We start from the raw sequence: 25,385 nt of genomic DNA, 5'->3' as shown, positions 1-25,385 counted from the left end.
CTGCCACCCACAGACGATAAGCTTAATTTAGGAACAGTAAGAATGATCTTCGTGTGCTAGCTGGGGTGCATGGAAGAAGAAGGTCGGACAGACAGCGAGGGCCAAGTCCATGGAGAGCTTTGTAGGTGATTAGTAAAATTTTATATTTGATTCTGTAAGTGACAGATAACTAATCATGAAGAATCAGGGTGATGTGGGAGGATTGTGATGTAGTGATGAAGGCATGGATTAGTGTTTTAGTTTGGTAGTCCTTCATTTAGAAGTTAAGAAACTATAGGCAATCTCCACAGGTTACAAATGAGGTTTCCAACGGGGAATTCTACGTTGTCGGAAACAGAGACGGGAGACGTTTCAGATTTTAAGCTTAGCTGAACCTAAATTAGCGGGGATGTTGTGTGGCGGAAAAAGAGGAAAAACCTCCATGACCAAGAAGTCTGACCACAGATATGTGATCCCGAAAAGTGTGGTCAGGAAAACTAATCCATAGACGTACCTTTTACATGAAGGCTGGGTTTAGCTTGGCTTTCAGCTCTGCCATAAACCATGGCTGAGCACTTTCCCAAAAGGATGCATGAGAAAGTAATTAGAGCTCAACAAGTACAATCAGGAATGGAATTGCCATTGTATTTGTTTTTGGAAAGATTATGAAGCTGTACATTTGCAAAGAGAGAAATCGTTGTGTTTTTAAAAAGAATTTATTTCACATTGTCAGTTCCTGTGAAATTAAATGAATTAGTGAAGGTAGATTGAAGGTTTCTACCACCACTTTGAAGTATAGTTCTGAACAGCTACATGCTACAGTGACTTACAAAGCTTTAATGAAGCCGACAGAATCTGCATCCCTTCCATCAGATATTAGACACGTTTTCATGTTTTCCTTCCCCTCCCCCCACTCCACCCTAGCTGTCAGTTTGTGGGTTTGGCTGAAAGAATCTAGATTTCATCATCTCTTCCATTGTGGTGATACTTAGCACAGACTGACCATTGTCCGTGCCATCGGTTGGCCCCCATCCCGGGTTGTTCCCTGCTTTGAGTCTGTAGCTTCCGGGATAGGACAAGTGGGTACAGAAAGTGGGTAGATGGACGGATGGGGGTGGTCTATGCCATTGCAGAACACTACAGATTGTGTGATATTGATCTAATATTAACCCCCCCCCCCCCCGGAGATATACATCTGTTTCTTCCATACTTACTTTTATTCTGTCTTGAGGATTGCGCTAAACCCACATTGATGTCTGATTTGTGAGGCCCTTCTGCGGTTTCAGTAGCAGTAGCGCAGAATTCGAGTTTCTGCTGCGCCAAATTGCCATTTACACATTCCTACCGCGACATCAAAAGCTGGGTGGGTTTGGGCAGATATCACTGTTTGTGAGGCTGCGTTTGCTATGAAAAAAAAAGCTTATTCTTTTGGTAAAATGTGCTTGCGACTAAGACGGAGCCAAAACATCAAGGCAAACTGAAATGATTATGAAAATTCAACAGATGGAATAAACACTTTTGCAGCTGCGTGTTTGCTGAGAGAGGAGCCTGCCCTGCTGGGTCCAAACACCTCGGCCGATGCCATCTCAGCAATGCCGACAACTCACTCTGTGGCGTTCGACGGCCACGTGGGCTGTTACACATCCTCGCCAGTGACAACCACAGCGACGCTGATGCGTGAGAACACGCCAGAATGTGACACTGAGCTCAGGGACCAGAGTGACGTTTGTGTCACTTTGGCTTTGCTGTTGGCTACATTCATTTGCTGCAATAGAACTGAAATCAATTTTTATTTTTCCATGCAAGGTAAAATATGACCCTTTAAAATATATTATTCCCCCTCCCCCCAAAAAAAAAAAACGTGTTCCTATCTAGAACGGTCAAGCATGTGGCCCCATGGGTTAGAACCCTATGCATGGAAGTTTGCCAGTTCAAATGTTGCAGCTGGCACAGCAGTCATATTGGGCTATTGGGCCCAGGAGAAAAGGCCTTTAATTACACAAACTACTCTGGAGTGCTGGATAAATGGCCAAGCCTGACAGACTCCAAGCATCACTCTCACTTGTATGTGTCTGCCCCTCCTGGCTGAACAAGCTGGGCTATATGAAAAAAATAATTCCTATATACAAATGGCAACAGTACAGTTTTTATAGAGAATCCTTCAAACCTACGTTTCATGAATGAGGGAGTAATCAGTACTCATTTTACAAAGTGGTTATGGTTAGTATTGTAATCATTTGAATAGGGATCTGATCAGGCTACTGTAGTGTACTAGAGGAAAAGCAGTGGTATATGAAAAGTAACAAGGAACCCCATTCAAAGTTCCTACATATTAAAAAAGTCAAATTCCTGCCACTAGAGGAAGCACAATACTTTCACCCCTCACAATGAATAGTACAATATCGCTCCACAAAAGAACCTCTGTATATTTTCTCTGCATCTTATTTGTTCTAGCATAAACAGATTTAGTTTCATATGAAATATTAAACATGGAATGCAAGATAATACACCAACTCTAGCATTGTTCTCAAATACAATTTATTTCCTATGATCATTTTTAAATTATAACTATTCTCAATATCTTAATTACATACAGGACTCCCCTTCAATAATGAAAGGTGTATTACACAAAATAAAAAGTTACATTGGTCAGGATGAATCATGAAGCTCATTTTCCCGCCCCGTCCAAATCAAAAACAGCTTCACCAAGTATGTATACTGTATAACCAATTAATGGTGGTAGTAGTAGGAGTAATAATTGTACACTGGAATACAGAAGAAATAAAGTACAAACATTATTTACAAGTTTGGAACATGAGAAACAGCCCCATCTCTCAGTACATTTTAAACATCTGGCACATCCAGTTAGTTAGCTTCTCGCTTCCAACAAGACTAACTGTAAAAGAGCATTGGGCAGGTCTGTCTGCGTACGTTCTAGCACATGAGCAGGAGAGGCACCAAAAAAAGGGGAGCCAAAATAAAAGATATGGTGAGGAACAATTTCATGACGAAATGTTAACTTAAATTATCCAGCATTTGTAGTGGTCTTAGGGAAACAAAAAGGAAACTAGTTGTGAGTCAAAGTATTTTTATGTGCTTAAATTATATTTCCGAGAAGCAAACCTTGTACAGATTAGAGGTTTTAAAAACGTGTCCGTATAAAATCTGCCGTTTGATATGCTGATCATTTGGCAACAGTGGCACTGCAGTTGTCAGAGTTCACATTTCATACAGTACTACTTTAAATCCTGCATATTACACCAAGTCCTTGTGAAGGAGTTGTCTTGACCACAGTTAAACAGACACGCCTGCTAGGCCGGTCAAGTCGTCCCCCTGCGCAAAACTGGCACAAAAACAGTCTGAGGTCTGCAAATCATACCTGTGCATTGTTTCAAAGGTGGCAAATGACTTGCAAATTGAATCCTTGTGTTCACAGGTTCCACTGTGCTCTTGCAATTTAGAACAGGAAAAAAAAAATGAAATAACCAAACAGAATGTAGCTCACAGTTATAGAAACGTTAAGGAAAGTCCTACACATTGACCAGCTCGTGGGCTACGAACTGTTTCAACCTCTCCAGGTACTGTCCATAGAGCTCGACGTCATTGTGCCCGGCGCCCTCCACCCAGAGTGGTTCTACAGGCCGCTGGCAGCGCTCGTACAGAGCCAGCCCATGTGAGAAGTCGATGACCTCATCCTCCGTGCCGTGGATGATCAGCACTGGTGACGTCACTTTGGAGATCTTGTCGATGCTATAGATGGGAACGAGATACCAGGTGTGAGTGAATGTGATAAGCAGCATTTTAAAAAGTTTTTCTTCAATTAAAAAATAAATTCAACTTAAGGAACATTAAACCTATTCCATAACCAAGCAAATGCCAATAACTGGTGATCACTGGGAATCCATGTAAATCGACCCATGGCTTTCTAAGCAGTGAACATCAAGTCTTAGTACTTACGTTCAGTACAACACAATTATAATGAAGTTATCAGCATCAAAGTTGCAGAATAAGCACATTATCGCTGTATTTTAAATCGCTAGGAAAGGTTGTTTGTCCTTTCAGCCTCTGATTTAGTTGTTGATGTGGTATGTCTTCTGTCGGGCGTTTGGAGTCGAGCTTCACCACATCTGCGTGGTGCGACTTCTTGGGTTCCCCCCAAACTGAGTGCCACAGTTGGGTTTATGGCAGCCACAAGGACAGACGCCTCAAACGCATCCTATATCAGTGATGTTAAGTCGTGTAGCAAACTCACTTGTCCATGCTACTGACATTCCTGACCACAACAATTTGCAACTGCGATTATCAGAATATGGCTACTTCACACATGACCTATTTTAATAACCACCACCAGGGGGCAACCACAGGCTGCTTCATTCCCACTGAACGAGAGGACTGCAGCAAAATCTTCAGAGTGTACTTGAACAAGTACTGCTAAACAATAGCAGACATTCACCAAGCTATGCCTAACCATCCGCTTCCGCAAACAGATGTCCTGAACTGTGCCAATTCGTATCAGTGTATCAAGTGCTGTACTAAAAACACAGCAGCCCTTTGGAGGATAAGCATAAGCCGTCTCATGCTACTAACAAGTACCTATTTACATCACAAAGGATCCGTTTAGTAAACTTCCAGTGCTTATAGCATTTCACTTGTGGAAAGACTGCACATATTCTTCTGTCAAAGGGGTTTCTGCAATGGCTATTCGATAATAAAACACCTTTGAGTAGATCTTACATTTCATACTAGGACCTGGGTTAAAACAAACAAGCCAATAGAGAAGACACCTTGTGTAACTGCTTGCTGTCTATCCCCATTGAATAATTACTTGTGAGCCGTGTGTAGGTGTGTGTGTGGGCTGCAGAAAAGGTGCAGCTTGCACTCACTTGGGAAAAGCGTCAAAGCAGTAGGTCTTCTTGGTGTCAGGAAAGGCGACCCGCATGCCAGAGGTCAGTGGTGAGTGCAGGATGACCGCCGCAGTCTCGTAGCGAGCAGCCAGGTCCACAGACGGCACTGTGCCGATGCTCTGCCCGTACAAAATGACGTTCTCCGGCCGGATTCCGTACCTGGGAAAACGTGCAGAGAGACAGAAGTGTCAAACTTACGCTCCGCTCCTCGCCCTCACACGGGAGGATGAGGTGTTACCAACAACAGCATCAGCCATCCATCTAAGACCATGGAAAACCCTACAAACAGACTTACGCTACAATATGAGTCACTCTCTGGAGCTGAAGTGAGAAATTCCAGCAACAATCAAGTCAATGGCAGAATCCAGCCCCCTGCCACTCCCCATCAAGAGACCCCACACACACACACACACACACACACACACACACACACACACACACAACTGCCAAAGAAGGATGAGAGAAGGACCGTGCTGCTCTGATAATATACAGAGGGTTTGTAGGTCTTGATGGCCCTTTAACAGCAACTCAACCTAGGCCCAGGTCCCTAGAGTGACACCTGGTCTGCCAGTGCTCTCTGCAGGTTGGAGAGAACAGGATGTGTCTTTCAGCTTGTTGTTGGGGTAGTGGGGAGGGGGGGTTAAGAGTGTCAGCCTGAATGTCTTTTGTGGAGGGGCGATAAACAAATGCAGAACTGGTGGTGTTGTGAAGCGCAGTGCCTGAATGGTATAGATTTATAAGTACATGCCCTTTCGCAGTACGACAGTACACTGGGCATGTGTCCAAGCTTAAAGCAAGGATACACCAATACAGTAAAGCAAAGGAGCTCACTGGCATACAGTTATTACCACTACCATTCTCTGGATGACCTAGAAGCAGTGATCAATGGATACTGTAATAGGAGCAATAAAAATAACCGAAAATCACCAGCAGAGCTTCAGAGTATGAAGTTTCTAGCTTCACCACATGCATTATGACACTGACGGACTGCAGGCATTTAAAAATATTCACATCTCACTGAAACGATTTCACATCGTCGAGAATATCTATTGATCTTATTCGGCTTATTCTGGTCAGGGTCACGGGGTGTTATGAAGAATATCATTTTAGAAAAGCATTTATAATCGAATATTATAATATGCTTTAAAATGATGAACGATGTAGAGAAGATCTGCCGATGCAGGCAAAGCAAGCAGGAGCCCGCAGGTTTACGGCCACTGATAGTTTCTCTGGGACATGTCTATTCAATAATGCATTACATACATATTGCTCATTCTGAACTGAATCCAGCTGGGAGGTGCAGTGTAGTGCCTGGCTAGAGGCAGCTATTCAACTCTGGGGGGGTGGGGGGGGGTGCATAAATAAATAAAATGCCACATTTCATAAACTGGATAATATATATATCAGCCCATGAGTGGTCATCCTGAGCCTGAAGCCAAGCCCAAGGAGGACAGGGCAAAGGCAGGGGATGGTCTGGATGGGATCCCAGCTGCTGCAAGACACACACACGCACGGCAAATTAGAGATACCATTACACCTAACCGCATGTTTTAGGATTAGGTGAAGAAAACTAGAGTACCCTGAGGAAACCCGAACAAAGCAGCATACTCCGCGCACATAGGCAGCTGGGGTGGGACTCGAGCCTTCAGGACCCTGCAGCCTGTGTGATATGACCGCAGGGAGTTCGGGGCTGAGAGGCAGGACGAGCCAAAAGCACAGGGGCTGACAAGCACAAAGAAGCGACGTTAACAGGGAAGGATGGGAGTGGCGTTCTACTGAAAACAAAGGGACTGTATCACCTGCCCTGCAAGGAAGCAGGAAATAAGGGATAAGTTATCTGTAGGAGCTGTACTTGTACATAGCTGCAGTGAGCCCAGTGTGCATTCACCTAAACACAGTGAGACTCTTCCTGTTTTTACATTTTCTAGCATCATGCATGTCCTGCAGGGTATAAAAACCATACTTCATCGGAAATGATGTGCCGGAATGACATGCAGATCACCTATGAACATCATGTGAAAAACCGTGCAGAAATGCCCCACTAAAAGAGAGGGGGGAAAACTAGAAATGAATGCAATTACAGCAGGCAGGGGAGAAAGCTCATCAGTCAGGTCAAACGGCCGTCTCCTTCCTCTCGAACCAAGCACATTAGACGTCCGATAGAATACATCAGTGGCCTAATAACCACGTGTGACCCGCTCCCTTCTGATATTGAGTGTTTCTCCGGGGTGGGGCCAAAGCGGGATGGCCAAGGCTGTCATCTGCCTCCCTGTGTCCTTAGCCACTACAAGGTCAGGTCTGCATGTGTGCCAGCACACGTACCCAGCCATCTGAAGCCCAGCTGTGGGCAGTGGCGTTACACGGCCTTGCCGACGAAGAGGCACATGACTGACGGTTTGGCTCACGGAGAATTTGTCCGTAAGCCTCGACCGTCGTTATTTAACCATGTGAATGGCGCTATGCCACAGTCCCACGCGTGGTGCCAACCCAAGAGCTGCTTCACAACTGATCAGGTGGTGCACTATTGCGTGTCCAAGTCAGTGTTCTGTACTGACACCACCCACAACAGCAACTGAAACAAATCAAGACAGAACAAGGAATCCATTTGATGAAATACTAATATAGTTATTTTTTTTAATTACCTTACATATGCAATGTGAGAATGGAGTAATTGCCACAGCCATGCAGTGGAAAGTGGATAAATGAAATTCTTACTTTCCTTCCCCTCAAACACTGGCAGTATTTACTTGCTGCTGTATTCTTGGGTTCTGTGCTGCACCACTGGATCGCTCCCTGCATAATACGCAGTGGATAAAGCCTCTGGACCTGCACACTGCCCTAAACCTTGCAGCTGACCTGGGACACAGGCTGCTCTGATCCTTCACTGGCTCCACCAAGCAATACCTGTGATTAACAGCCCCCGCAGGGTTACCTGCTGAGTAAGTACCCTCACACGCTGATGTACTTGTTAACAGATCTGATTATCCAACGCCCCGGTTCATTAATATCCGATTTCGTTCGCTTCAGCGTTCTGCCCTTTCTGCATTTCCACGTCACCATATTATATTTTTCTTGTATTTGGCATTTGCCTGATACGATCCAAACTAGAATCACCATCAACCTGCATCACTGAGAGTGTTAGGTGGATTAATAAAAACATGAGGAAGATTATAAACACAGTAAAACATTGTAAGATATAAAAGATTTTAATAAGGAAAAATGCAGACACTCCACACATTCCTCCCAACTTTGCTGTTCGTTAGAAACACAATTCATTCTGACAGGGTGGAATCTCCCATACCCTGGCTTGGTGGGCACCTGCTCTCCCACTGTCTGAAATCACATGAATAAGGCAGATTGGTGTGTGTCTTGGTGAATGGGGGCCCTGTCTTATGATGGCATCCCGTCCAGGCTCAGCATGATCCTGTACGCAATAAGCAGCAGCAAAATGGATAGCAGAATCGATTCAGCCTACATACACGCTTGTATAAAAGACTGACAGGTCTGCTAAACCGGCTGTTAGTCAAGCTCCGACTGCTGCTGGATCCAACCTGATGGGCAACATAGCCAGAGACAATTGATCTCACAGATCCAGAAGTGCTGTTACTAATACGTCACACCTTCAGGAAAACTGTTAAAGGCTAATCTCTGTTTTCACAACCTAATAGTTGTGTATTCACTGAAGTGCATTCCTTTGACAGAGCAAAACTGAAACACTGATGTAACTAAAGCATAATCTTCCTGAATAAACTGTCTGAAGAACCAAATATTTCAATTGCATGCTTCTTGTTTTGTGTAGTGTTCTTAGGCCTGTCACGATAACAAATTTTGCTGGACGATGAGTTGTCCCAGGAATTATTGCGATAAACGATAATATTGCCGTTGTGAGACCATTTTCAACTGATGTAATAATTATGGCATATTAATGCAAGTACACCCTTTCAACGATCAATAAACTTTAATTTCTAAAGAACATAAAACACTGGGACTGGAAGACATTTTTAATATCCAAAATAAACAAAACAACCAAAAAAACAATAAATAAAATGGACTCTCAGTCTCTGTTAACAAAAAAAGCACTTGAATAAAAACCAAACGCAACCAAAAACAATAAATAAAATGGATTATAAAGTCTCTGTAAACAAAATCACCCTTAAAATATTAAACATTAGGCTCAGACAGGGAAGACAGACAAAACTGCCAATTAGGACCTTTATAAACAAAAAGTGCTAACAACAAAACACTCCATATGAATAAAAGCAGGTGCCTCAACAAACAAAGAGAGGGGCGGGTTTTTAAAAAAAAGAGCCGTTTAGGAGCCGAAATAGCCGGCTCCTCTTGGTGAGCTGAACCAAATGAGCCGGTTTGCTAGAGAGCCGATACTCCCATTTGGTAGAGAGAGACACAAGGAAAACAAACAAGCATGCAAATTAAAATTATCGCAGCCAGAAAAATTATCGACCTCATTTTAATTATTGTGCAATTAACTGGATTTATCATTTATCGCAATAGGCCTAAGTGTTCTGTATAATATTTAAGCAAAGGCAAATTGGCAGGTAGAAAAACCAAAGCCTTTATTTTTTCTAAAAAAGGAGAAAAATCTTAATGTCACACTGACATGGATTACAGCACTGAATATTGGCTCTGCTGGGTGGAACAGAACTGAACAGTAATTCCTGCCCTTTCCGGTAATGCCACATAACATCGCTACCATCTTCCTCGTCACAATGCTGATGTCACCCAAGGAGCAGGGTCTGTTTTAGGCCAGATCAAAATCATTCTAGCTCCCAGGGACAAGTTCAGCAAGACCTTTTTTCCCTCCTTAAAACAATGCGCTCCATATCAGCAGTAACAATCCGACCTTTGTCATGACCGAACAACTGCGGCATTCACATTTCCATGAACCACGACAGTCTGCAAGCACATGTGACGTGGGACTCTGATGAAAGAACAGGCACACGCCCAAATTGCCCAGGGTAAGATATGGACTTTATGCTGCATGTCTGTAGCTCTTAAATTGAATAAAAATAACAGGCCTAAATAGTATCCTGTAAATATTACACACCAAATTATGCCCACAACCAACTGAAAGGATAAAGCTTAAGCTAAGGTTTCGCAATTTACAAGCGGCACTGTGACTTGGGTTATTCACAGACACTTAAATGCACTAACTGTGCTTCAGGCCTTAGAAAAGCTCGTCTCAAGGCCCAAAATCCAATTAAGGCAGCCAATATGGAAATTCTCATTATTCTACTACCTCCTGCTCCACCAGTGTCACGGTAGCTGTTGCTAGGACACATGTCCTTCCTGGGCGCATTCTACACTCGCTCCTTAGCAACTAGTCAATATTTAACAGGAAGGATTGGCTGCTGGAGTCCATCCCAGAAAGCTTCCTCACATATAGCCGCGACTGACGGCAGCAGTGCATATACATAAACACATGCATGTGATCATGAGACAGCATGAATCGACACCTATGCCCGCGTGTGAAAAGAATTCCAAACAGATGAGGAATAAAAACGTAGAACACTGAATGTAGTCTACGCCAAAACATAGTGAAGACCAAACTGGAAGTTTACTATATAGAATAGTGACCCAAAACAATTGCATGTCCGTTCCAGAGTATATTCACCGTGCCCTAATTGCATCAACACTCATTAAGAGAACACAAAGATCCTCCCATAAGGGACGCATACCTCAGATATTTCTATATACAAGCTATACATTATTTTTTTGAAAAGCTTGCAGTCTTCACCCGGCTTTTCTCCAGGTACTATGCTTCCTCACACACTCAAAACACACAGTCCTGGTGACCTTGATCTCCATTAACACAGCAAAGGTTTTATGTGCATGTGCCCTCTTACTGTTGGCACAACAGTGTCCCCACACTACGCTTTGCAGAATGAACTCTGGGTCACAGGATAAGACCAGCAACTGCAAAAAAAAAAAAAACGAAAGCCCCAAAAACTGCAGGATACTTATGAGGGCAATATCACAACAAACCAACAATGTAAGATTTTAAGATGCCAATAAAGCTGAGGGAAAAGTAGACTAGTGACAGATGTTTCATCAAGAAATTTTACATCTCACTGCACACACACACACACACACACACACACACACACACACACACACACACACACACTATCATAAATGGCAAGCAAGAATAACAGTGGCAAAAAGAAAAAAGAAAAAAAAAAACACGTAACCCAGCGAAAACAATCACCAGCCTCTTAATGTACAAAATTAGTCACATTTTCCATAGATGTGAAGATGTGAAACAAAGTGGCAAGAAGCTGAATCACAGAACTGGCCCCATTAAATTGAAACTCAAAGCGTGAGTCATCCTTGCTTATCAAGGTGCTTGACAAACTCATGGGCTTTCCTACTACCCCAAATTAATCACCAGCTTCAAAAGATGCCAGCTAATGGGCCTGGTCTTCAATTCTACTAAACAATAGGAGGATATTCCAGAAGGTGCATAACCCATTTCTTTTGCAGCATGGACTAGACATGGCACCTTGGAAGCTGATGCCTTTATTAAGTGCTCAAAAAACACAAACACCGACAAACACTCTACATATTTTACGTTATTGCCATTAGAAGCAGCTTCTGTGCCCTCGAGTCATCGTCTATTGTAAATTACTTGATTTAGATCATGCCAACAAGTAAGTTTTAAAGACTTAATTGTGAACTTTTTTATATTTGAATCAGATACTATGTGAATTCGGAATGGACACCGACTTCTTCAGAGACTCGCAGGGATAAAATCCACAGGATAGAAAACAAGCCAGCACTGGTTCAGCCAGCAAAAGCAAGTTGCTGGTTACCAGTTAACTTGCTCCCATAGCTGGCATGGCACCATTTCATTGTCAGCATGAAATAGAAAGTGGTTTGACAGAGGCACGAACTTGAGCAGTCAAACAGGAATGAAGCAGGGGTGGGACATCAAAATGAAGTGACAAATAGCCACGTGCAAAAGGTAAGAGATCACACAAACATAGCAAGGAGTAGTCATGTGAACCTGTAAAGAGTTAGCTCCACGTTCAGGGGAGAAATTGGACACAAACACCCAGTCACCGCAAGGTTACAGACCATCCCTTAAGGCCCACAATAAAAACGGCAGGAAAGTCCTACGTCAAACATTGTCATAGAGATATGATTAAACACCGGTGTGGCAGGGTGCCGGTAATACCTGCTGAATCATCACACACTCACCTGATGAGTATTTCCTGTAGTCAGGGCACACGCCCGTCTTCACATGCATGTCCCAAAGACAGCGAATCACTCCTCAGCCAAAGGCAGATTCTGGCCTGTCAGTCTGTAACCTTAGTTGCTTACTGAGATGTTCAATCAAAGCCAGAAGAGTGGCTAGATTTACAACCAAACGGCTGCCATTTAAGTCTTGGGAAAGGCTGCGAGTCACACCCACAGGACGTTGACTTAACCAGGTGTCACATTACCGAGACGTCCAGCCATACATACCAACAGTGTAAGTGCCGCAAGTGAATTTTTATAGTCAGAGCTTAGTGAGTATACCAAGAATCACCCAAGAAGAGGCCTCCTGACTTGTCCAGCATATTCACACCATCTAAGGCAATAACCAGAGGCAAATTACGTGATCATTGAGAGAGAGGATCACACAGCCGGCTGATTCTGGTCTCATCTGATGCTCGGTGGATGAATCACACCCTGTGATTTTGCTGAGCTACAGTGTGTGTGTATGTGTGAATGTGAGAATGACGACTCCAGCGTGACAATGCTAATTACTCAACAATTAAAGCTGCACCCTGCTATACTGGGTCATCTAGCAAGGAGACACACAGAAGTGGCTGCCCGGATGCCCGGTCCTCTGCAAACTTCTTGTAGACTTCTCTAGGGGCGTTTCACAAACATCTGAAGGTCAGCTGCAATGCATGCAGCAACTTCATTAAATACACGCGTCAAAATCTGATGCGCGACTTCAGGCTCTCTCAGTAATCGGGTGCCTTCAGATTGCCGTGTACAGCAGGCCTGAGTAAGGATCCAACTATCCATATTCATACAGAGCAACATGAAGCACGCCTCACAAACACAGCTGACAGGCAGGCCAATTAACCTCTGGCGCTCTGATCTGAGAGTGGTGAAGGTCAGCGCTTGTTTCTGGACAGAGTGCTGAACTAAATCTATCCATTCTCCTTCATTACTGCTGCCCTGGGAGCTGAGGAACAGAAACATAAAAAGAAACCATGTGCCCAGGACAGCCTCCTGCTTCTTACCAAAGCACTGAACTAGAAAGGCAAAATAGGCAAGAGAAGCTTGACGAAATCTGATGAGATTCATCCTGGCTTGAAAGCCAATATCGAAAGAAACGATTTGTTCACAGCATACTGCAGGAGGCACATGAAGAGCCCAGAGAGCTGCAGTGTCCACAGCACAGGATCCTGCCTCCCAAGACTGACTGCAACTGAAATCCAGCAGAGATCCACCTAGACGACATGGGAGCATCACTTAATGACATTTACAGAGACCACTTACCCTTTGCTAACCGACTCTCTCAATGAGCTTAACTTCCTGTGTTTAACCGCTTGAGAGAACACGAAGGATATTTCCATGGGTGTCTAAGACCCAAATTGTCGAGCTTAGTACTCCTGAAAAAAACCAAGCAGTCGAAGAGTAAAAGGTACGACAGGAGCAACATAGCACAGGCACGATGAACTGAGACTCCATTTAATTACCAGAATGTTGAAGGATCTGTGCTTGAAGGAACACGTCCCAGACATATGACTATTCCTGAGAGAGCTTTACAAAATCAACTCTGTTTGGTATACAGATGTATGGATGAGTATGCAATTAGCCACTTCGTGTAAAAGCATCTGCTGAAAAATTACAATCAATAATCATTGTCTACTCTTTGATCTCACTCATGGTTAATGTTCTACAAACCCTCAAAATGCATTGGTCAGGATATGTGTAGGTCTGTATTTTCAAGTAGCTTTTTTATATCCCCCTTCCATGGTGTCAACCCCCCCCCACACAATGTTCACTGCAGAAAAAACCATCACAAGCTTGGAGACCACATGGGAAGCTCAAGCAATAGCCCTCTTCTGCTTCAGTGCATTACTCATCCAAGCGAGTAATGAGAATGAAGCAGCAGCCTCTACGCAGTGAAATAAAACAGAAAGTGCATCACTATTGAGTAATAAAGGAAATCTCTCATCATAAGTATATTATCAGCACTTTTGTGAGACTCATTCACCATACATGTGTGCGCGTGCACACGCGTGTGTGTGTGTGTGTGTATATATATGCACGCATGTTGACTCACTGCAACTGCAAGGATTTACAGTAGCCAAAAAAATCTACACAACATCCAAAAATCTGCTGTTGGTTAGGTAAGGAGCTGCTTACTGCTCCCACGCAGCTGCTGAGCAACTGCGACGCCCACAGGTATTAAAATCAAGTAAAGGACAGCATGCACACCACATGCACACGCAAACACACACACAGACATGAACACTATGACATGTTCCCTGGCTGCAGCATGATCAGTGGGTGAGCACATGAACTTGAGAGAAGGGACTAGTGCTTTTCAAACAAAGCCAGAGTACAAGCTACAATACATGTATGTCTATGCAGAGTGTCTGAATATCAGATGAAGCCCAAGGTCTTATATGATATAATTACTTAATATGCTAAACAGCAAACAGACTGAGAAATCGACAAAGGTCCCACCAGATTGTCAACTTCAATGATGGATGCAGAAGTCTCACATACCTCCATATTATAACTAACAGTATAGGCGCAATATACGTATTCATATACACTACATTTGTAAAATACATGAAGATAATATTAGAGAGAGCTATTCTGAAATCCAGGCGTTACAAAATCCAAGCAAGTCTTCTGTAAGTTCCGGTATTAAAATAGGAATTGGGCCTCATCTACTGAGTCAACCACTCAGCTATAACATCTTCCAAACATGAACATGGAAAGTCCTACCAAATCAAAAAACAAAACGTATAAAATGTAGGATGACTGCAGGATGATCACAAACCACCATCAACACAAGGACTGTAACTAGATATTTTTTAACCGTCAATTGGATTCCTGTCCAAGTTGAGTCCGCTGGGGGAAAGTGGGTGAAAGGTCGTCTGCCTTTCCTCCAGTAGACAGGATCGGCACAAAGAATCCTTTCAACCGAGACAGGTCTTAATAGGCAGCACATCCATCACCACCTCACGCACGGACACAGACAGACAGGGAAAAATAAAAGGAGCGGCAGCGAAATCACAAAGAAAACAGAGTATTTTTACTGTGTTCGACAGCAACAAACCACAAGTCACAGTGATCACAATTCTCCCCGCCCCCTCCCCCCTCCCAGTATCTCCGGATGGATGGAGTCTGTTTACCTCTTCCTGGTGTGAGAGAAATAATGGCTGGGGGAGGGAGTCAGCCCACTCAGCACTACCAGGTTGTGATGAAACAGTCACTAGAGTGATGTAAGATCTAGTCCCATCCCACTACTAGTTATAAGTTCTTGAAAACACAGACAGCCACAAGGAACTAAAAGCTTTAAACTGATCACGCACTGCACTTAATTTATCTCAACAGTTTGCCAAGTACTGCCAAGTGGAACTGACTCCATTTATTGTATGATGCTATTTTTAAGGTCATAAGAGTAGCTGTTATAGCAGGAAAACCTTGGGAAAAAATAGGGATGGTACATTCTAAACCTCACATCCTTTAATAGCTAAAAGCAGAGCATGAGTTCACACAGATTAAGCAGCCAAGCATGATCTCACTGTCCAAACTGTCCAATCAAACAACTCGTAAACAACCTGAATTAAAACGGTGGTCATTTGAATGCCAGGTCAGTCACGCAGAACCCCTCTTCCAAACGACAGACCTGCATGAAACTGCTTCCGTGCGATTCTACTGAATGTTACTTTTTCTGCTCCCCCAGGTCACATGCCTCTTGGACAATATGCACATGAAATGACCACTCCTTCACAATGGCTGAAAAATTTGGCCAACACATCGAATAAAGCGGATTCACTCACTGTCCGGAACGTGCAAGTCCGTTCTCTTGCAATTTCTCACATTTTATAACCACCCTCCTGGTGCTGTCAAGCTCCAGCTATAACAACCAGCGTTTACACTCTACCAACAGGAATTTTCGAAAAAGCCAATTTCAAATTCTAAATTAAATAATCTGCTCAGCTGAAAACCTTGATTTTGTCCACCTCCCCCTCCACCCGATCACTGCAGAAACTCCATCCAGAGGATTTTCTCAATATTGGGATGATAAGATGAGGCAGATTTTATAGTACTTTCAATTAAATAAGATTAAAATGATGATTTTCTGGTGTTATCACAGAACATGAGTGTGTGTATATGTGGGAGGAGATGACGCAGGAAGTGTGAAAACGTGAGCAGGCCACACAGATGCACAAGGAGATCTTGCAATAGCATTTTGAAGCCCAGTGACGGCAGGAGGAGGGACAAGTTAAACAAAAAAACAAAACAAAAAGCGTTGACATTAGGAAAGGCTCTGAACAAATTTGTAAAGATTAAGTAATAAGCCTTTCATAGCTGTATCTCCTCATGGAAAACGACACAGAGCCATTCAGCAAGCAAGCAGAGTAGTCATGGTTAATCCCTACATTGTGAATTTGGAATCCTTCATGCTGACATTATAAACTCCAGGTTTTGCAGCTATGAAAACACATGCTATTCTATCACCCATCACTGCATCTCTCTAATACAGTTTTGCCCAGTGAGCAATACTGAAAAGGGTTTGGGTCACCCAATAGATACAGGCCTATTGGAAACAGCATAGGTCTCAGACCTCCTCTGTACCGGGAACACCATCCTGGCGTTATTTGAGATTATAAATAAATAAATAATGTAATACTCCATGTTTTTTGGGCGCAACAAGCTTGATGGAATTCAGATCCTATAACATGTGACTAGTCAGTGTTAAAGGAAGTAATCACTTTAACTAGGTTAGTTTTTTCTACGTCACCATTTTATGGTCAATGTCTATGCCAAGTTTCCAAATTATAGGAATTTGTAGGAGATGGGGGGGGGGGTTCCCCCCTTGTGCTTGATGGATACAATACGGAAAAAGTCCATGAGGTGCTCTGAAGGCTAAAAACCTTCAGAGAATCTGAAGCCACAAAGATAATGTGAACTAAGCAGCTGCTGCACACACAGGCCACTGAAAACACCAGGTCACACAGACAGGATTAAGACCACCTAAGGGGGGGGGGGGGATCAGCTGTTCTCCCAACACATGCCTGAGTTCTCTGAATGGTTCATTGAGCATTTAGTGTATATGACAGCAGCCAGTATAGCAGTTGCTTCTTCGCTCACCGCTGTTAGCATAACTACCACAGTGCTGACAGTCACTAGTCAAGGCCAACATCACTTCATTCCATGTTTAACATGCATCTCCAGTCTTCTTAACAATTAGACAGAGGTGGACATTTCAGGTCCAGAAAGTAAAAATCCAAAGCAGGATTTTGTTTCAGCCAACCAGTTTAGCATAAAGAGTCACAGTCACAGAGTAACTCAACTGGTTGGTTGAAACAAAATCTTGGTCTGAATTTTTACTTTCTGGACCAGGAATGTCCATCTCTGCAATTAAACTTCCAGCAATCCAAGTTACGGTGTAGTCGGCAGCTAGCTGCAACAGAACACCACCAGGTTCAAAGTGTCAGTTTGGCCGCAGACAAAAGTAATACTGCATTTAAAATTAATAACTAATTTTCATAATTAAAATGCCATCTGTCCTAGGTTAACTGGCATTCTCAAAGTAAACTTAAATTTCTTCATTTTTATATTGTATGACATCACAGACCTGTACATTTCACACTGAATTGCTCTGCTTTGTAAAGTAATGAGACAACTGGCATATGTTCCAATTAACCTTGTAAGCACAACTTTTTGCTAAAGCCATGGAATACAATTCGCACACAGGGGCCATTCACGGTTTTTAAGTGTTGGTATCTGTGATCATGCTATCGCGAGATTTCTACAGGTGATGTGCGAGACGTCTACTGAACTTCAGCGTTCATGAGCAAAGCCTCCCTTGCTGAGGTATGCGCCAAGCACGATGGTGTTCACAAGAGGTTGATGGACAACGGACCGGCAGATGAGAGTAACCTTTCAGCAATGAAGCCCCATGTTTTAATCATGAAATGTCATTGTTCAAATGAAAGCCTGACTGCTGAAATGAAAATGTCACAGCTTAAATGGCAGAGAAAAGAACAAAAAGCTTATAATCAGACGGTTGTTTAGTTTATTTTATCCGGTTATTATACTCATGCGATTTAACAGGCAGATGCAATTAATAAAACCAGTCTCTTAAATAAGAAATAACACTGCAATGTATAATTTGACAATGACAGAAGTCATTAGAAAGAGGAATTTCTCCACTATTTGGCTAGATATTCAGGATCTTTGAACACAGGGTCTAGACTGGATATGAAAAATACTGAGCTGGAGGAATATGGACAATCAAATCTAATTATGAATTATATGCAAGTCAATACCCAGATATTTCCATTATTGTGGAACAAAGATCATTACTTTTAATTTACGTGCATTCATCTAAAAGACAGGATTGATATTAGAAAAATTACCGTATTGTACTTCATACAAGCTTAGAACTGATTACAGGTTGAAACACAAAAAGAGACAAGGGAGGTTCAGGTTGTATGATATGCAAGTGCGATATGAGTAAAGCTAGCAAATACCATTGTATGATGGAAGAGCCATGCGTTAGAGATGACACTGGTCCGATACCCAGTATCAGTACTGAGCCAATACTGACAAAAAATGTTCAGTTGGATATCAGAGGGACAGGGAGTAAGAAACCGGTCAGAGAAAGGTCTAGCCTGAAAAATCACGAGAATTCTCGTAGCCTTAGTGTGACACACCATGAACAGAAGTGAGGGAAAGCTGCTACAAAATGTATTGATGCAAATATCTCATTTAATGCTTAGTAATCAAATAGGGAAAGACATGGGACTGGTATCCATCAGCAGATATTCAAAATTTTAATATTGCCATCAGGAAATAATTATATTGTTCAATCTCTACCACGCGTCTTTCAATGGTTTAGACAAGAAATACGTTTTATGTGCTTACTCTCAAGAAAACGTGCAGCATATATGGCTAGTATTCAAGTATTCTTGTCAAAATAAATGACAAGGTGTGACAGCATCTGGAACCTCTACAGTCAGACACTTCCCTTACCCCCCTAGTTTCATGCCAGGCCGAGATGACCGAGCAACAGACTTCTATTTGGTATGTGCATATTTGTGTGTCTGTATGGAGGGGATGGGGGTAGAAATTAAAAGGCAGGAAGAGCCTTCAGCACCAATCCATCCCAGAATAGAACTCAATCCTGTGGAGTCACACAGCAAAACATGGGGGGGGGGGAATGGCCTTGACTGAGACAGAACTTGAATCTGCTGGAAGTTGAAAACAAAACCAATGAAAGCCTGTTTACCAATGAAACTGGGTGTTTTGCTATGCAAATACACAGAGCTTCCCTCTGTTTGAATAAGGGTGTTCAGTCGAAACTGCCTACTGAAGAGCAAAACGACTACCATTACCCAAAAAGCACTGACGTTAAGTCAATATTTAAGCCATAGGCTAATTTGTGCCACTGTGCATTATACAGAAGGAATGGAAGTGCATAAATGGTAGAAGAGGTGGAGGAAATGAAGGACAATCTATAAGAGATCTGATGGACTCTGCAGGTGCTCCTTCTCAGAATTTCCATAACAAAACCTGAGTGGCTGGACCTGGGACACATGCAGGGAACTGAAAATGCCTCACTAAATATGTCATATTTACAGAGATGTGACCTCTAAACACACACTGCCATCTATCCTAAAAAGAAGCAGAAAATACAAACAACTCTTGGCTGAGGCATTCTAATGGGGGGGGGGCTTAAATGCACAAATTTAAAAACAAATGAGAGAGAACTGAAACAATTTACATTGAAATGTGCAACTGTAGCTTTACATGTCAATTCATAATGCAAGACATCAAAGGAATCACCCACTCATGAATCACAGAGAGAGAACGGGGCTGAGTGGGAAAAGTCTGACACAAGCAAGTACAAGAGTCTCAGAAGTGAACGTCACACATCTCACAAAGACATGAACGTCAGAACTACCACAGCAAGCTAATGTCAGCAGGCTGAAATTGCATATTGATACTGTAGTTTGCTTTCTTTTTAACTGTTGTAGCTAACAAAGTAATTTGGTTCTCTCAAGACTGACTGGGCAGAGCTGGTCCAACCCAGCTCATGTAATGTCTAATGTTGACGTTCAGGTGCCTCATCTTGTGTTTCCGAGGATCTTCCCAGCCATTCAATAAAAACTATTTTCAGCTTTTACTCAACTAACTACTAAGGCAACTTGTAAATTCTTGAGTCCTGGATATTTACCCAAGCAAACAGATTTAAGTTCACCCTTGGGGGGGGGAGGGGAGGAGTTGCACTGGAAAACGTGCATTGCCTAACACTATCTTTGTTTACCAGATGAATGAGTTTCTTACCCAGGTTTCAGATGCAAGACATAAACATGCAATACTGATTGCTGTGCTTTCAGAAAAAAAGCCCAATAAACGCAACTGGAAACAATCACATTGTTATTCTGGGAAGACGGCAAAACAAATTGTGTCAAGTGGTGACTAATTTGTGGCTTTTTTATATGAAAGGCAATCTAACATTTTAGGCAGCTAAGCAACCAAGAGTGGAAGAGAGTATGAATGGGAATTTAAGGCTTGGCATGTACAGATTCATTTTCTTATTACCAAAATCTGTGTGTTCAAAATAAATCTTTTAGGAGCACAGTTGCAATAACCCAAATACCCATTATGGAGTCTATGAAGTGCTAAAAATAAGATGTGCAATGAAACCACAGGCACCCCAAGAACTGACACTAAGCCCTATAACGTCGCAGGGCCCTAAACCATCAGAAGACCACAGCCCGGCCACTCAATACCTCCCTTTTCAAAAGTACATATACAACAATCTAGTCAGAGCTCCTCAGGGTCTGCCATTAAGATTAAACCGAGAAGAATACAGGCAACGGTGAAGTCACAGTTGTTACAGCAAAAAAAATATATATATGAAAATACCCATACAGATGGGATTCACAAGCTCAAACGCCTAAACTGGGGAAATGCAATTAAGAAGAAAAACACCTGTTTTACTGTGCTGATGCTTTGAGTTAAGTGGCATTTGATTTAAGTTAATGAGCCTTCACTCCACACAAGACTCAATTCCTACTTTCAGCTAAACAAACCTTATTCTCTAGACGACAGACAAATTGAGAACAGCAGGCAAATCAAAATAAAACAGACCAATATTTTTTAAACATCGTTTTCCAAAATGCAAGATTTCAAGATGACTTTCCATGACATCATATCTAGCTGTAAAGCTGATGATTTCAGTTGTGGTGAACTACTGAACCAGGCTAAAATTCTGTTCACACAGACAAAAGCTTGTTTGTTTGTTGCATAAACATGAACAAAAAAAGACCTGTATAAAACTTGTGAATGAAGTAGCCAAAGAAACAGCTTTTACATCATATTCCCAAAAAGCTGCATTGGCAGTTTCAAACCACTTAGTATTTAGATATCCAAACTGGGAGCTGAGGTGGCTATGGTGACTCAGGCATCATCAGTAGGTGGTAGGTGAGGAACGATAAAAGCCTTCATGGAATGAAATTAGTAAACTTCTGATAAATGAGCACAAGAAACGGAAAAGGCCACTGTAAGAAAAGAGGTGGGAGGATGGTAATTCAAAGTAATGAAAACGAATAGCAGAACACTTCTACCTGCAAAAATAAAAGAACTGGATCGAGGGTTCTGCTAGGAAAAAATATAATTAAAAAACCCCCTACCGTGTCCTCAGTGCCTGCCAGGCGGCATCCACATCCGCGTACAAGTTCTTCTCAGACGGCTTCCCTGAGCTGGCACCATAGCCGGAATAGTCGTAAGAGAAGACGTTGCAATTGATGCGAGAGCCCAGGCCAATGTAGAAGCTGCTCATCTGGCCCAGGTCCACGGCATTGCCGTGGGAGAACAGCAACGTGAACTTGGCATTGGGCGAGCAGCGCACGAACATGCAGGCGATGCGGTTGCCCCGCGAAGTCCGTGTCATGAAACACTCGATGGCGTCCTTCTCCCGGGAAGAGTACTGCCAGTCGGCGCGCTCAGACAGGTGCAGGGTCCAGCGGCTGCCGCTCTCGTCGCAGATCAGGGTGTACGTGGGATCAGGGGGCAGGAAGGCCAGCTTGGAGGCAATCTTACTGGGGCAGGGTGGGCAGCAAAACAGGCAACAGAGCTCGCTGAGAGACAGGTGGTTCATTTTCTCCTCTGAAAAAACAGGAAATGAGAAAAGATGACATCAAGCAGCACCGACTTGATAAGAAAACATAAACCAAAATGTAGCGTACTAATGTTTTAAACAAAAAATGAACAGCTTCAACCAATAAGAGAAGCCCCTAAATAATGCTATTAGACAGTATTCTCTACAGAACTGAAACAAGCTACATGCTTGAACAGCAAAGATAATTTGAAGATGGCTCCTAGAAAGAGTGTATACATCTAAAATGCAAAAAAAAAAAAGAATTAAACACTCAATGTTCCTCTAAAGGGCAATGATAGGCACACTTGAAAGTGCCAATAAAGGAAGCTGAATTGCATTTAAGGAAAGTATTGCAAAAGATTACATTTAAAAAGCACATTAACCTGTATTTGAGCATACAAACAGTAACTAAAATTTCTTTATAGCAGGAATTCTGGGTGAATTCCTCATTTCAGAATTCCAGTTTAATGAGGACTACCATTCCTAAGTAACATGTGATGGCAAAGCATGTGATTCCCAGACTCATGTTAATGAAAAGTGAATGTGGTCAGTTACAGTTGATAGAAGCCATTTATACAGCAAATTAGCAAATGAAGCCAATCCTGCAGATAATCTGAAGTTCAGCTTCAAAAATGATATCTGGATAGAATGACGACTAAACACTACCCGATCCAGGAGAAATGTTACTGAACAGACAGACAAGATTGTGCGGGATCTAGCTGTGAGACGCAGGTGAACACAGTTTCAGGGTGATGGGAAGAGTACCTGTGCTAAGTGCCTGTTCCATTGGGGGGGGGTTAACCAACACAGGCTTAGTGCCTAAAGCCTTTCTTTGCCTCCTTCACAAGCTCATTCAAAAACAGGCTGCCTGGGGCTTGGCTTCAAACACCCAGTTCTAGCGTCGACTAACAATGCTGCCTTTATTTTCACATAGCTCAAAGGATGGAGCTTTTGCATGACAGAGAAATTTAAAAGCTTAGCACAGAAGTGACCCACCATTATTTTAATCAATGTACAGAAATCACTGTGGAAACCAAAGACATGAGCGTCTAGAAATAGAGTACGGGTTTTAGACATTCAAAAATATCAAGCTGTCTTGCCTGTGAAAACTCACTCTCTGTTGAAACCACAAACACAGTATAATTAAAAAGATAAAAGTTCAATGACTTGTTTGTATGATCATCACAACCCATCCTCCCCTCTGAAAAACGCACCTGTTTTCCCCACACACACTTAATCAGGCTAATTTCCATTTCCAGAAGGGAGTTTTTAATAAGGAAGTTTCACTTAAGGGCCATCCCCACCCCACCTGAAATACAGACCACTGGCACATTTCTATAAAATCTTTGAGGTATTGCCCAGGAAAACCAAGTATCTATTCTCGACCGTGGATTGTTATCTCTTAAGTTTGAATAAAAGGATATCAGTTTGAAACACGAGGAGCCCATTCTTGTACAGACACAAGTTTCCTTGTCTTCAGGGCCAGGTAACTGATCTTGCATACTGCCTAAGGTAGAGAGGCTTCCTACCTCTCCAGAACACAGCTGGCAAATGTTTGAGAGGAAGCACGTTACTGAGTCCCGCAAACAACCCTGACCTATGTAACATAAGTGACATAAGTAAGAAACACGAGTACAAAACAGGAAAACCATTCACGCAGGTGTAAACAACCTGTCTCTAGGCGTGTCAGCGTTTGCTATATGGGCATCTACTGCCGAGACACTAATTCAGTACTTTATGCTAAATAAAACGTCCTAAAAGAATAGTGTATACTTGCGGACTTACATTTGAACCGAGTGTTTAATGACCTTTAAATGAACTGATCACTATAGCATTTTAATTTCATTTGAAACTATGATTAAACTGTTCTATTAACAGGAGGATTTATTTGACCCTGAGTGCCGCATCTTAGGAATAATTCACTAGAGGGAGCACAATATTCTTATATTCAGCCACGCATTTGTGGGATTTATCATTCACGCAATCAACAATTCTCTGTGCTTATTTTACTTGTTCAGGCGGCTTAACTGTTCCTGAAATTAGGTAGAAATCCTGAGGTCCCCCCATTTTCAGGGGCCGAACCCGGTACCAGGCAGCCCCGCTGTTACGGGCCGAACCACAGTGATGTAATGTCAGACCCTGCGTGTGTCCGATACAGCCTGTCGAAAAGTTGACCCGATTCAAACACTGAAATAATATGGGGAAATAACATTTTAATTAACCAATCCGAAGCAGAGATTAAAACAGCAAAGTATAACGAAAATTCCATTTATTATCTATCAAGACATTTTACAGCGGGTGGGATGACAATGAAACATACTTGAACGCGTCCAGTTATCAGAAATCCATAGCTTGCTGAAGCTCCAAGACTACAGACGGAATAACAGAATGCAAAAACCAAAATATATTACAAAACACACACGACTTCAGTCACTAAACGAAAACGGGAGCATCAGGCATCATGCTGGAGTTCGCTTGTCACGAAAAACAAGTAATATCACCCAGCTACATCGCAATTAAGCGGCATCGGGGTAAAATATAATTGCTCAGACAAACCTGAAAGGTGGCTGGCCGCGTAGGTTCCGGATGGTTTATGTAGGTGGGGGGACACCGAGGCGTCAGCGGAGAAACAACGCAGGGCGATTCGACCGAATGTCGACTAACGTTATTCCGAGGGACGTTGGCTCAGATCTCAGACTGGCACTCGGTGCAGCCAGGCACTTGCGAAATCTTCCCGAACCAGTCTCCAGCGTTCCTTTGTTAATCAATCTTGTGAACATGTGGTCCAATTCATTGCGAGAGAACACACATAACACTCAAATAATATAATTCTGACTAAGCAAAACCCCAACGGCTCACCTACCGTACTGCGTCTCGCTACTTCAGTTCACACAACGTAACTAGCCAACCCACCTCCTTAGCTAGCTGCCTGCCGTATTTTCATTGGAAACCTACTGTATAGAGTAAGCGTAAACGGGTAAAGTCTGGCAGACCAATAAAAACAAGCGGACAAAACAGATTCACCAATGATTATAAGTATGGGTGTTAAATGGGCGGCCCTTGTAGAAGCGTTTGATTACATCAAATGGTAAACGGCAGGAGACGAAAGGAACCAATCAGAAATT

At 42.7% G+C, this 25,385-nt stretch overlaps 1 protein-coding gene across 2 annotated transcripts; it reads right to left on the bottom strand.

Annotated features, from left to right (window-relative positions):
* Nucleotides 1-2,500: 2,500 nt before the first annotated feature.
* Nucleotides 2,501-25,337, bottom strand: abhd17b (abhydrolase domain containing 17B, depalmitoylase). 2 transcript variants are annotated; one of them, XM_048983751.1, is made up of 4 exons: nt 25,124-25,337; nt 21,794-22,268; nt 4,863-5,042; nt 2,501-3,729 (listed from the first exon to the last, which is right to left on the bottom strand). In XM_048983751.1, exons 2-4 carry the CDS (start codon nt 22,258-22,260, stop codon nt 3,510-3,512), a joined length of 867 nt encoding a protein of 288 aa, XP_048839708.1. In that variant the 5' UTR covers nt 22,261-22,268; nt 25,124-25,337; the 3' UTR covers nt 2,501-3,509. The 2 variants fall into 2 exon arrangements, with proteins under 2 accessions (XP_048839708.1, XP_048839697.1); XM_048983740.1 differs by having other exon boundaries at nt 24,817-25,327.
* Nucleotides 25,338-25,385: the final 48 nt, after the last annotated feature.

This window comes from Brienomyrus brachyistius, chromosome 2, assembly GCF_023856365.1.
Source record: "Brienomyrus brachyistius isolate T26 chromosome 2, BBRACH_0.4, whole genome shotgun sequence".
Lineage (NCBI taxonomy): Eukaryota > Metazoa > Chordata > Actinopteri > Osteoglossiformes > Mormyridae > Brienomyrus > Brienomyrus brachyistius.
Note: the sequence above shows the minus strand (reverse complement) of the source record. Positions and strands in the feature narration are given on the sequence as shown.

What these genes read in the sequence shown, in the direction of transcription:
- abhd17b (XM_048983751.1), bottom strand. Translation starts at nt 22,260, where the DNA reads ATGAACCACCTGTCTCTCAGCGAGCTCTGTTGCCTGTTTTGCTGCCCA. An exon ending in TGGCAGGCACTGAGGACACG is followed by an intron (nt 5,043 to 21,793) that starts GTAGGGGGTTTT and finishes ACGTTTTCCCAG; the next exon opens with GTACGGAATCCGGCCGGAGA. An exon ending in TGCTTTGACGCTTTTCCCAA is followed by an intron (nt 3,730 to 4,862) that starts GTGAGTGCAAGC and finishes TCCCATCTATAG; the next exon opens with CATCGACAAGATCTCCAAAG.